The 14,932-nt window shown below is 28.7% G+C and overlaps 1 protein-coding gene across 1 annotated transcript; it reads right to left on the bottom strand.

Moving 5' to 3' along the window:
* Nucleotides 1-12,287: 12,287 nt before the first annotated feature.
* On the bottom strand, nt 12,288-13,887 carry LOC116767121 (cytochrome P450 6B5-like). Its single transcript, XM_032657304.2, has 2 exons — nt 12,556-13,887; nt 12,288-12,460 (listed from the first exon to the last, which is right to left on the bottom strand). Exons 1-2 carry the CDS (start codon nt 13,868-13,870, stop codon nt 12,288-12,290), a joined length of 1,488 nt encoding a protein of 495 aa, XP_032513195.2. The 5' UTR covers nt 13,871-13,887.
* Between the last annotated feature and the right edge of the window lie 1,045 nt (nt 13,888-14,932).

Genomic DNA, 14,932 nt, shown 5'->3' on the forward strand with positions numbered 1-14,932 from the left:
CAATAAATTTAAGCCATATTAATAATTACCTACTTTTTTGCCTTGTAATTGATATAGTAAATGGTGTTATTATGGCAGTTAAATAATATTTTTTACTTATTTAAGTTTTTATAGAACAGATAATAATATATACTCTTATGTATTTACAAACTTTTTCTTTATCAATTTTTTTCAACAGACTTCTGAATGTCGTGAAATTTTCTTACTGATTATTCTCCTTGCTTTAAGAGAGAAAATGTTCTTAGTCCCTTTTAAAAGGTCTCGAATACTTCAGAATTTTTTTTTCGAATCAAAGTATTATTTTAAATAGGTGATTTATCTTTTTTTTTAGTATATCTCTCAAATTTGTTTAAATGTTAAAAACGTTGTGAACCATGTTTCGCTTGTATTATTCAATTATTTGAAATTCATTAATGTTATATTAATTAGCAAAATAAAATAATTGAACAGAATTTCATTATTTCCTGACATTACCTATGTGAGACATTCTTACAAATATTGTGAAAAAGCTCTGACTAAATAAATTTTTTGATTTACACCAAACATTCTTAGATAACTTAAATATTTGTCGAAATTTTGACATACTTCGATATAATAGTTTAATCTATACACAATTTGTATCAAAACTGTACCTGGACGAACTTGATTTAATGCTAGATTATGCATAGCAGTACTAAAGTTTTGTGCAATCGAACCGACGAATGTTCCACTTGAAATGCAGGTCTTGTTTCTTAACATGCTTTCTAAAGTAGAATCCATATAATAATGCTTAGATATTACACTATACCTGTGCTACTACGCGTATGAATTATGGGTCCATAACAATAGGAAGAGATTTTTTTAAAGAAAGTTAGTTTATAAAATTGTTAAATAACTTCACTTAAATGTCTTTGCACTCGTATATTCTACATAGGTTTCAAAAATAGTATGTTTAATAGCATCATTTTATATTTATAATTATCAAAAATCATATGTATAGATATTGTTTCCCCCATTTCACAATAATAATAAAATAATGACCATGGCGAATTTTATGGACCCTACTCTATGTTCATTACGTAATAATATTCATGAAAAATATTCCATGTTGGCTTTTTTATGTATTGTAGTTTATATAATAATAAAATTATTAAAGAAAATGTTTTATTAACTGGTTTCCGAATATTAAGATTCCAATTATAGGATAAAGTGGTTCTTTTATCTCGATTTTAATGCTAATCATATATAACTTGTGAAATATATGACATTTTATTTTACCTTTTAATTTAGTATTGTTATTCAATTAAGAAATAAATCTAACGATCCAGCCCAACAAAGTTTACATGTTTACCTTTGACCTCGCTACTGTGTATATTGAAAAATTTACCTAACACTATACAGAATATAGTTGAGTTTACCTTGCATTTTATCTATATATTACTGTGAAACCCTAATTAGTAGTAGTTGGGTACACATACATACGTCAGAAATGTTTGCTTAAGGTTAACGGCTTGATATTATTTGGAAAGCGTTGTTTTACCTTTGCATACCTTCTCTTTGACCTACATAATATCCCCCCATTCAAAACGATGCTTTGTAAAGATAATCTCAAAGAATTAAATTGAGGATTTAATAAATTGAAATGTAATGCTTTTAAAAACAATGAATAAAAATGTTGATTTAGATATTTATAGTTATCGATTCATTTAACATTATTGTAAATATGTTTTTAAAAATTGGTGCCAATATAATAAGTTTTCATTTAAAACATTAAAACATGTGATGGTTAAAAAGCCTAAAAAAATACACATAACTCTTATTATTAGAGCCAAGTGGCACATATTTCGAAAAAACTAACAAACATTATCGTGTCAAGTTTTTCGATTTCATTAATTTGGGATATCATTATATATCAAAAAAAAAGGTTGGTCAAATGTTGGTACCTTTAGCTACTGAGGAAGTTCATTGTTGTCTTAGATTAAATAAAGTACTCTAAGTAGTTTGCGTTAACCTTTATTACCGTTTAAACGCAGCTGGACGTTGGGTTGGAATTATTTACGACGACCATTTGGGATGGATGAGGGTTAGCCACATGTCCTTTGTAAACACCAGATTTGTTAAGTAAAAGGACTTAAATTTATAAATTAAAACAATTTGTTCTTATTCCATAAGTTTTAAGGTCCAGGAAAAGATCAGATTGTTGTTTAGAGGTTTGTTCTTTTTAGTACCTATATAATTAAACAAAATATGAAGAGTTTAATCTTATTTATAAATTAAAACAATGGTTTTCTGGTTTTTTGATAAAGAATATTATTACAGATAAAATTATCAAGCAGTTTCCACTGCTTTCTATTTTAACAGGTGTGTCTTTGTCATTTTTGTCAAGGTTAACTATTTCTTTGCCTGCCTGTTGGTGTAACCATCTGGTTACAATTCCAACCCAATTCAGTTCCACCGAAGAAAACCTTTGAAATTCGTTGCTAATTGGGAAATAACATAGTAGAACTAACTATCATTTGTTTTCCACGATTTTGCCCACGTAGTTATCGTTCCCTAGAATTTACAGAATTTAAATTATGTTATGCCAAATTCGCATCATATTTTATTACCTGGACTTTAAACAATCATACCAATTGTATCTAAATCCATCCAGTATTTTTCTAAAGCAGATACAAAATTACAAATATTTCCTCTTTATACTATCACTATAAATCTGAAACCGATTTTGGGTTGCATAATCTCTAGCAATATTTTTTTGGTGGAGGGTCAATTCAGTTCTTTCCCAGGATTTCACAGAACTCAGAAAAACGGACATCTGACTTTGGAGATAACTTTCTAGACAAGATTTATAAAAAATTTTGTTGTGTATTTCCCTCCTACTTATTCCCCTTTTATTTACAAACAGTCACTGTCCAGATTAAAATCCTAGTTTTCATTAGTTGCATTTGTTGACAGTTGTTGATATTCGTGAGGTAAATCCTTTGATATACCTAACGAATTAATTATTTTCACGCTTTGCTGACGACACATTTTTTCTCTTTTTTCTAGTTTTCACTTTATATTTAGCAGAACTGAAAAACTGTCAGATTGAACATAAAAAATGTAGTTATTTTTTGTTTTTATTTTGTTCTACGGCTTCATTCATACAAGAATTTTGGAGTATTTCTTAAATCTCAACGTTTTTATGTAGTCATTTATAGTAATATAAATAAGTATATTGTCATGGAAATATCAAAATATAATATTATATATGAGCTGGTATATTTGTAATAATAATCATTGGTTTGAGATTATAACCAAGAAATTCATAACAAACTTATTCCTCTTTGATGAAAAATACTTCAAAGAATTATCTTCAGCTACTTTATTCCTATTTTCTTCTCTTAACAAAAAAGGGATATATAATAGTAAAGCAAAAAACCGAACACAATGCCTACAAGAACTTAAATCAGGTTATTTAGTAGATAAAGAACATATCCTAAAGATACTTTTAAAAATAGGAAGACTTTATCTTTGATTAAAAAATACTATATTTTAGTATGCTAAAAACCTAAAATACTTAAACCTGTAACCGTTTTAGCACAATAACGTTTCGTTAAATTTATAATCGTTTTATGAAAAAAATATATTGTGCCTATTAGTCCCTATGCAAAAATGTGAATGGTGGCAAACGAGCAGACGGCCTACTTGATGGGCAGTAGTGACCGTCACCCATGGACATCCGCAATATAGATGTTCCGGATGTGTTGCCAACCTTGACTGTTGAGGAAAAGGGAGAGGTGGCAATAGGGAACTGGTAGGAAAGGATGGGAACGGGGAAAGGGCAACCGGCTCTCTCACTCATCTAACGAAAAGCAGCCATTAAAGACGACTTCATGCCGATACGCGTAGTAATCCAAGAAATATTAGTTTTATTTAAATGAATTAAACTCGCGAAAGTCTTAGACCTCATTACGATGTATGAACAAAGAAAGTTATGGTTTCATATAAAATCTATTCATTGGATAATATATTATTCTAGCACGCGATTTCAATGTTATTTTCATAATTGTGCCAAACTACAAGTAAAAACGTAATCCGTTACGATTTTGTTTGTTAGTGGGTGGAATATATTTCTTAAAAGTTATAGAAATGAAATTTACAGGTATTATTTTATGATAATAATTAATAAAATAACTTATATAATATACCTAATTTATTGTGCCTTTTAAATAAATAAATAGTTATAACCTGAAGGCTGGATTTCACTTTCGGCTGACAAAAGTTTTGATTGAAATTTTGAGTAAAAGTGCCAAAACCAACCTAAACTAAATACAAGTATTATCTAAAGTAAGAAAATACAGTGTATAAATTTATTAGTACTGTAATCCCCCCTATAACACGGTACTCTTATAACGCGTTTTCATATAACGCGATTTCATGTCCCCCATATAACACGGGGATTCCCAAATGTTCTTGGTTTGATTTTAATAAAATGCATATATTTCGTTCATAACATAGTTTTTCCTAAATATTCGATTTAAACCCTCTTTAACAAGAAAAGTTAAACGTGAATCATTTGTATATAACGCGTTATACGAGGTCATACGAGCGCGTTTTACGAGAATTTTCGTACAACGCGTTTTCCTATAACGCGGAACAAATATACCGTGTAATAGAGGGGTTACTCCATGTTTGACAAAAACTTTACTCACACATTCAGCGTGAATAAAACGTTCCTTAAATGTCTAGATTTTTATATTTTATTCTTACTAACAAACAATTAGAAGGTTCGTTTACTCGGGGTGAATTTTATTTCACTTCTCTGTATAAAAAGTAATAGTTTTCTTTAACTTGTAAAACATTACAAAGGAATATTGTTCTTCTACGTAGTTTTTGTTTTCAAATTATTTTGTTTCTTTTTCTTCTTTGCTGTTATTTAAAAAAAATTAGTTTTTGTATAAACTTATTACAGGTTGTCTTAAAAAAAGCAGAGACTGGATTATAATATATGTTTTTTTTGTTAAATAAAATCCATAACTGTTGTAAAGTCACAACCGTACTTTTTAGAGTGCCAAAAAGTAGTTCCTTAACTCAAAAATGTTGGACTGTACAAAAGATCTCCAACACAGCCATAGAAAATATAATACTTATGATTATGTTATTAATGAGAAACTTTTATAACATTGCCCTAATTTTTTTCTATCTACGAATGCTTGTATGTATAGTAGCGTCGTTTGCACCAAGTGATAACGAACATCAAGAAAGTAAAGTCTAATAAATTGATGATATTTTTTTCTTATAACTTTATCGTTATAACTGTATCAATTCATACTCCAATTATTTGAAAATAAATCAAAATCAACAATGAATTACCTAAAAATACAAATTTGTTGTTAAACTTCGAGCCGTTTTCGTTATTATTTAAAATACTACAACAGTTACACCGCCCAAACAAAGTAGTTTTCTTGTACAACACCATCACATATGACACGGCATCTTGAATCACGGTATAAATTAATTATATTTAAGATTTTTAGTAATGAAACTGTTAATATCATTTTTATTAATTTTAACCGACGTTTTTTTTGTTTTCCAGTGATTATTTTTAGTGATAGTGATCAACTGATTGAAAATGTATCAACGACTTCAAGCAATACATTTTCTGCAAAAACATTCAGCATGAATTTTGTGATCACTGATAAAAGTACTACAAATATTATTATTTATAAATACAAACCTTTCAAAAACGCATCACCTAAATTTTTTATCTCATTTTGAAGACATCATATTGATAACTCTATGAATTTGTAAGAGTTATCTTAGTCTGAAATTTATTATCTATAAATTAGTCTGATAGATTCATACTTTCCTTTTTTTTAAACCACTGTTCTATTAATACCGTTCTAGTATTATATTGTATATATTTTTCTTTGTGTATTTTATTTCCATATAGTTGAAACCGATTTCCGGGGTACAAACCAGTAGATAATAATTCTGGCGTTGTTTTATTTCTATAAAAATGAAAGAAATGAATACAAGATTGATAAATTAATATTGTTTTTCACGAATATTTTTTTCCCATAATAAGGAAAATAACGCAAAATACTTTGATACGTATTTCTTATTGAAAACTGAATAATCCAAGTGGAAGTGGAAATGCTGGATTTTCCGTTTGACATTATGGGAAATTGATAAACGTTTCATAAGATGTATACAATATTTATGTTATGCCAATATTAGTATTATATACTTTATATTATTGTTGTATCGGGAACGTATACGTAACGTAGTAATCATATTTACACATGTTTTTCTTTATTTCTGTCTTTTAATTTTAGTTAAGTATTTTATTATATTGTAAACTTAGAGGTTTTATGAGCCTGCGATGCTTTGCTGCTGTGCTGCTAAATGCTGCGATGCTAGTAATAAAACCCCGGTCTTGTTTATGACACTTAAGATTTTTGTAAATTGTCTAATTCTTCCCCGTCTGTTATTTTATTACTGTTGCAATTAGTTTGAAAGTTAAATAAGGATACACGATGTTCCCAGAAGGGGCAAGTTTGGGTCTCGACCTTTGTAAAAAGGCAAGTAAGTTAGTTCCTAAGTCTTAACTCAAGCAGACGGTTGTATAAAGAAAATCACCTCTTGTAACAAATATATTTTATATAAAACTTAATACAACTATATACATATACCCGATATTACATTATATTATGTATAAATTATAAATATCAATTGAAATAGAGCATTAACAGGATTTACGAGGAAATATCTTACTTCTTCGTTTTCTTTACAGAAATTGATTTAATAATATGCCAATATTAAACTTATTTATGTACTGGTTCTATTTTGATATTAATATTTTTGAAAACAAACAATTTTATCGTTTTGTTTAGTATAGTTTTCTTCAATCGTGATTTTTTTCATAGGTAATATTTCTGCTCATTTCACCTGAGTATCGACCCAGAAAGAATTTTCATCGTATCTTTTCTTGAATTGCAAATATTGTTTTAGGGCATATCCTGTATATCGACATTTAGAACTGAGCTTCAGGTCTTGTTTTATAATATGCGACTAAGTTTCAGTTGAAATTTCGCGCTATAATATATTTTGATTCCTATTGGGTTTTCGATAAATTCTGGCTTCATCAGCGTTTAAAGCCTTTGTACCCAGCGGCATCACTGTAGCACGCGGTTGCTCCGATGTCTTCTGATCCTCGACATACGCAGTGTATATATAATATAGAATACTAAAGTATCTTTTGAGAGTACGGTATACAATTATACGAATGAGACAGAGAAATCAACTATCAAAGAGTTTTTCCATATATCGATAAACAAAAAATGGTTTTTATGCTGATTTTCTACCGAAATATGTTTCAAGACAAATATTTAAGAAAAGATCAACAACTCTTTATTAGGTATATTATCACATCACGTAATACCATACTTTAATATATAAAGATATATAATTATACTCTTCTGAAAATTAAATAATTAGGAACAATTTTGAATATTGTCTTGTTTTGTTGAAACTTATTTTGGTAGATTTAATAATTATAATTTCTTAATTACTCTTAATTAAGACACTCATTCAATACACTAATATACGTAATTCGTTTCCATATTCAAAAAGTCTTTACGAAATGAAACTTGAAATATGTAATTAAAATTCATTAAGTTGGTAATGGCGAAATTAAATATAATCAAGAAAAAAATATGGGAATGGCACCACCTGTGCGGACGATCCCAGCCCTTTATGGGTAAGTGTTTGTGGCCGAAACACTTTATTTGTAAAAAAAAAAATTCCTAACTTCAGGATTTAAACTTCTATCAAATAATTAAATAAAAGGCTTACATTTCAATTTACAAAATTAAAATAAGTCACCTATGTATTAATTGACATTTAAAGATTACACTGGCTAGAGTGCTGCATTTAATCGAATAAATACTAAAAAGGCTTAGGTTATTTTCAAAAAAAGCTAATACTCCTATTCTGCTGGACCAATATTAACCAAACATAACCAAAAACCACAGCAAGTAGACTGACATTTAAGTGAAAAAACCGCATTGACAGCGGTCGATTTGTTTGAAAGCAGCAATGCCACACACAAATAAACACACAAACATCGACGCCAAACATATAACTACCCTCTTTTTCGTGTGTGGTTAATGACGTCATTTAATGTCGGTTATGTAGACCATTCATATTTTCATGTCTCTTTTAATGAGCAAATGTGCATTAATTTATCTAAGTATATTTTAAATTATACAGAAGTATGTGTCAAAAGAGAATATTTTTCATGAATTCAGGTAGATATGAATATTTTTATGGCTGTAGACGTTGCAATGAGTTGTCACGGCATGCCAATTATCAACACAATAACCATCTGAGGCTCTTACACAAGTTACTGATTAAAGGAATAATGTAAGTTTTATTTTTAGTGTATATTTCATGAAAAATTCATTTCTAATAAACAATCTTGAATTTCATGAAAAAAGAAACGGGTATTATATTTTGCATTAGGGCATATTTATTTCCTGTCATAAACTGTCCTTTGTGTTTATTATCTGTAAAAGGAGCTTCGATACCCCTGTGGAAAATAAAACGTAATATTTTATAACTTTACCGTTATTATAAAACTGATAGAAACTGACAGAATATTGAAGTGGCCATCACAGTAATTTTTTACATTTTTTTATGTATAATCTACACCAACTTCATGCCGGGATGGCTTGCAGGCGTACTAAATTGCACGTATGAGGTAGCTAGGTTAAGAGCTGAAACGTGATTTGGCTTAACTAAAATGTTGACTTTAAACAATATTAAAAGGTTTCTCTCAAGCGAAATCTTAACCTTTTTTGTAGAACGAAATAAAAGGCGTTTATAGCAATATTGATAAGAAAATACTGTTTTTATTTATATTCTTACATTTGAATTTTTTTTTTGAATATTTTGTAGTATTAAAAAGAAGAATTAATTACAATAAAGACCACTTTTAAACTGCTGGAAAAAAAAACTTGTAAATTTATATGTCGTGTTTAAATATGTATGGTATTAAAAAGACTAAGTGCTAACCTCGATGAAATTTTTGATTTATTTCTCATCCCTTATAGTCGGGCTCCTAAAATTATTTAAATTTATTATTTTGTTTTGGTATTTGGTAATAGACGACCTTATTTCCGCACTACTTAGTTTTATTATACAAATTTTTATAAGAGTTTTTACAAGAGTGTTCGTTTCCCAAAATGTTCGCGCCAGTTCCGAAAACCTGACGTTATAATAACCGTCTTGCGCTGGCGTGAAGTCATTAAGACTCTTGCAATGCTCGTATTGCAGCGACTGTCATATGCAGTTTGCATTCTCCCGTCTTATACCCGCAAGCTCCTTTAGAAGCTGCTTTGATATAATTAGATTGCTTCTGTAAAGGAAATTTAACTTCAACTTATTTCGAATGCATATTTTTCGTAAAATTTAAATATAAAACGTTAGGATGTATGATACAAAATGGTTTAATTTTACGGTACGATCTTACAACGTGAATAGAATTTCAGCAACTTAATTTTCTTGTTATGTTGTCTGCGATTTATAATCAGTAGCTTTAACATTACACAATATTTTTTAGAATTAATGTATAACAACATTTATTCGTGTTTTGTTTTCTACCGTAAAATTTTACGTGACGTGAAATACTTACAATAAAAGGTATTAGTGTTCGTTGCACCGAGGTTGCAGTTTCAAAACCTACATTGATGAAAGTGTTCGTTCTATATTTTAATATAGATATAAGTTCAAAATTACTTTAATATTAAAAGTATGATCCTATACAAAATCTTTTGTTCTGTTCTGTGAAATGAGAAATACAAATAAAGTTCCATAGCATATTCTTTTCGTTTTGATGACAAGTTATAGAAATTTGTTTACACATTATGTAATATAATATTCATACTGTTGAATACACTTTGTTTCCTTAGACTCTGGATCAAAATATAAAAAGTAATGAATATACAAAGTAATGAATATCTTAGTTATATTCTAGAAAAATGTTTAGGAAAAATGATCACAACTATTACCATTAAGCATAAAATGTTTTTGATAAAAATTTTAAATATGTGTCTTGATATATATAGCATGTAGGTGTAATAAATTAAATTCCAAATTTATGTAAAAGTATAAATGAGCAGAAACCTCGTTACGGAAAAGAAATGGCTTTTCCAAGAGTCGAGCTTTCTAATGATAATAAATGAAGGCTTCTTGTAAACAGTATTCGATTAACTTGAGAGTATAAGATACCGTATACAATGTCTATGTATTTTGGAGTTATATATATATATATGTTGTCCTCAAAATCGTAGATAATAATAACATGTTAGTTCTGTAATTGTCATTTAAATTCTGTAGCAATTTGTCTTTTACTATTAGTTAAATCTAACAACTATAATGTACGAGTACATATTCACGAATCAACTTCATAACTGAAATTTACGATTTATTGTTTTAAATAAAAGTCAAATCACTTAGAAATAGCTGGAGTTCATACGCTTCAGAACAAGCTGGTCAACCCTTTGAACTAAACTAATTCCAACTGTTTCTTCAAGAGACTAGAATAACCGTTAAACAATTATTTCACTGAAGAGGCTAGCAGGTGAGGCTGGGAGTGAAGACAATAATTTTTTAACACCACATGGCCCACCCATCCATCATCTTAGCAAATATTAAATAATAAAACAAACATATATATTAAAAATGTGAGCAAATATTTAAACTTGAGTTGATTAGAGCTTAATTTTTCAATGAAATAAAGGAGATTTGTTAACCAGTTCTACTATTAATAATCTCATATATCACTAAAAGAGTTGACTCATTGAGAATTCAGCCTTATTAATAATAAGAGTTTCAGTGTAAATTACTTCATTCAAAACTAACGTCTAACGAGGTTTATATTCCCATGTTTGTAATTTCAATTAAAAATTCCTAAAACTTTTGAAATTTCCTCATTACATTAAAAAATCTAACAATCAACAACGAGTAATTGTTTAATAGTTTTACCTGACTTTATAAAAAGTAAGGGAAATTTTGAATCACTTCTGTGATTTTGTCAAAAAATATAACGTAATATTTTTTTCAGTTTCGTTGAAATGTAACGTAATATTTCTTTCAGTTGAAATCAATGTTAGCGAGAGATTATACTTTTTTTTAATACATTTTTATAATAATGTAAATAAAACTGTAAAGAACTCAATTTTGTGAAAAATAAATAGCTTTCGTTTGGACTACCATACCTAGATTTTTTGACTTGATCTATTTAGCAACCGGAACCTAAAAAAAACGCTTATCTTTCAGTAAAAGATAAACAATAATGGTTTCCGTGTTAAAGAAAATAAAATACATATGTATGTATGTAATTAGATTCAAGTAGACCACTCATAGAACCTAATTTAATGTCTTTTGATATCCTCAATAATCATTAAAAACTTCCAGATAATTTATCACTTTAAGTATAAAATTTTAAACTATGATTTTGAATGTTTGCTGTCATAACTGCCTGCTTATAAAATAGCAAACAGAAATGTATTAATACTACAGTGTCAGACGCAGATCTTGATATAGGGACGTTGAAAAAAATTTATCGATATCACAACTTTCCCATAACAAATTTCACTACGGTCAACTTTACAATTAATAATTAAAATGAAACAGAGATTAATCTTTCTATGATAATATCCTTAAAAAAGGGTTATCACGTCGTTACATCAGCGCTTATTTTGTGCTCTGTCAGAGGTTATAACTTTTTCATTGTTTTACTTGAGCCCAATTATAGTTTTAATGTCACATTACACTAATTCAAATATGAACTTGAAACAAAGTGATAGATAGATCTATTTTTAAAACAAAATCTAGAATGATTTTTTTCTTTGTCCATAAATAAAAAATATCTCTTTATTAGTTAAACATAATCTCTTTATTAAAAAAACATTAATATTAATTTAAAACATAGGATATGAAAACAGGGGGCTTACAAAAGTTTGACAACTACCACGAATCATCAATACATATAACCTAAAAATGACATACTTTATTAACTTATTAAAACATTTTTAAGTGGTGGGGATTATATAATTGGAAAAGTAATTAAAAATATATTAAGCGTATTAAACTGGAAGGTGAGCCATATAGAAAAATATTAATAAAATATTTATTGCATTTAAATAAATATCTATAATTTACCAGGTGATTAAAGTAATAACAATTATTATAATTATAAATAGATTTTTCTAGTTTTTACTGACTGAGATACAGAATTTTTGACGTAATCACAGTTTTACTTAACTAATTACAGTTTCGTTTCTAACAATTAAATCGTATCGTGCTTTTGGATCTCGAATAACAAAGAGACTTGGCTCGAAACAATTTGGCATGTAGTTATATCCCCTTAAAGTATAATGTTTAAGAAGCCATGCAAGTCCACTTTTCATTTGAATCATTGCGAACCTTGCTCCTGAAATTAAACCAAATATTTTTTTAGTCTTTTTTTAAGGATTACCATTTCAATAGTTTCCCTTCACTCTTATGATATTTTAGTGTGCAACCTACCTAGACACATCCGATTTCCTTCACCAAATGGAATATAACAAAATTTTGAGATATTCATACGATTTTGGGGTGAGAATCTTTCGGGATCGAACTTGTCTGGATTAGGGAAATGTCTTGGATCTCTATGTATTCCATAAATAGGAACAATTACTACGCAACCTTTATCTACTTTAACATTACTGGATAAAAAAGTTTCATTAGCACATATTCGTTGCATTAATCCAATTGGAGGATATTTTCTTAAAGATTCGCTAATAACCATATCCAAATATTTCAGATTCATAATATCTTTCAATGAAATGCTCCCTTCACAATTATCGAATACATTGTCAATTTCGTCATGGACCTTTTTTAATATTTCAGAGTTATTTGACAACTCTAATAATGTAAAGTGCATTGAGTTTGCAACTGTGTCAACTCCGGCAAAAAAGAGAGAGTATGCTTGAGCTCCTAAAAATTCTGGAGTAACTTTTAGCTTGTATTGGGTAACGTTGTCTTTTATAACGCCTTCATTTTCCATCTCAATGCATGCATCGATAAAATCATGGCATCTTTCCTTCGTATTTCTCCGATACTTCAAAATATTTTTGATCGCATCAACTACAACGTCTTTTTGGGCACCGAAGACTTTAAGATTTAAAAAGTTGTGTAGCTTAGGAAATATATTTGCAAGTGCTAATTTAAAATTGAATGACGCAAACGAATCTGCAACATTCCAAATAATATCTACCAATGGCGAATCTATGAGGTTTTTGGTATTCGGATTGATTCCAAACACTGATGCACTGATCGAGGCTGACGTGAATTTATGTAATGCTTTATAAGGGTTCTCTTTCATGTGAGGATTCTTTTCAATATATTTGACGAAATCTGATGAAGATCGTTCTAAGATATTGTACATATTTTTCAACTTCTTCGATGTAAAAGTTGGGGAAATTTTCTGCCTTATAAGCCTCCACTTTGTGTAGTTATCGATTAGCAACAAATTTTGTGCTAAATCATCTTTAGGATTTGTCTTGAACCCTCGGCTATGAAAAGTTTGAAAATCACTTTGCAGCACTGTTTTAATATCCTCTGGATTTTTTATTATAAGCACTGGTTTAAGGCCCACGAAAGTACCAACAAAATTTTCGGCTTCAAAGAGATCATACATATTTTTATAAAACTCAGACAGTGAATATTTACCAAAAATAAAATGCCAAGTATTTTTGTTTATTTGCACAACATTTCTTTTCTTCCAGTAATTTAGCTTCTCTGTTCTGTAATAATATCCGAATAAAATTAGAAACGTTACTAATAATGCATAGAGGACCATTTTAAAAACTTATTGAATGGAACTATCAATAACGGAATACTAACACTAATAAATCAAGTCAGTCTCAATTATAAACGTGGTTAACCTTAATAGTATCTTTGCATTTTGGTGCCATTATTGAGGACGATTAATTATTACTTTTTAATGACCATATTCATTATCATAGTTTATTAAATTTTTCAAATGGTAATTTTAATGTGTTTCTTAGACATACACACACTTTTTTTAAGTGGGTGCAAAACGTTTACAAAATTTTTATTATTACTTATTAATATAATTAATGATGTTCAGCACAGTAACACTCTTTTGTAGGAAGTTTTGCAAATTCTGATTTTGTAGCCTTACAATATTTTAATGTCAGCAAATAAATCTGACAATGTAACTAATTTTATTTTAAAAATTAAGTACAAATGTTTTCTTTGCCTTTCTTTTCCTAAGTTTGTAATCTTAGGTTAAAAAAAGGTTTTCATGAACTTTATTATGTCATATTAGTAAGCGAAACTATTAAATAATTTATTTTTAGTAGCATCTGAACATGGTTAATACATCTTAAATACAAAACAATTTTAAGCTCCTGCGGTCCGTAAAGCAAGGTAACTGCTGGAAACCGACAAGAAACACCGCTTAGTCTAACTTCTCCGAGCATCTCATTAAAACTTTTTCAGAGTGTTGGCAAAACAAATCCATTTAGCGAATTTTTTTACAGTAACAAGTATCTCTGACCTCTCTTAATTAATCTTTTAAACGTTTTGTATTACATAAAAGGATTTTAATCTTGCAACTGTTTCAAGATTGCTTTTGTAAATTCGCTTTACGATATCCAAAAAATTAAAGATTTAACTTTAACCAAATGAAATCAATGAAAGGACATTAAGAATTGGGTTCTTAGGTCATATGATTTAGTGGGTTTTTAAAATTGAAAATTGAGAAAAAAACCCTTCCTGTGACACAAAAATGTTAAAAAAATGCAACTTTATGAAAATGAATCATCTGGCGTTGTTTTTATGGAACCGTTTAAATATTTAAACGGCATTTCTTTTTTTATTTTAATGGGACGGGTCA

This window comes from Danaus plexippus (assembly GCF_018135715.1).
Source record: "Danaus plexippus chromosome 3 unlocalized genomic scaffold, MEX_DaPlex mxdp_25, whole genome shotgun sequence".
Taxonomy (NCBI): domain Eukaryota; kingdom Metazoa; phylum Arthropoda; class Insecta; order Lepidoptera; family Nymphalidae; genus Danaus; species Danaus plexippus.

Coding starts and splice junctions, on each gene's coding strand:
- LOC116767121 (XM_032657304.2), bottom strand. CDS start 13,870: ATGGTCCTCTATGCATTATTAGTAACGTTTCTAATTTTATTCGGATAT. Junction 12,461..12,555: donor AGGAAATCGGATGTGTCTAG/GTAGGTTGCACA, acceptor GTTTAATTTCAG/GAGCAAGGTTCGCAATGATT.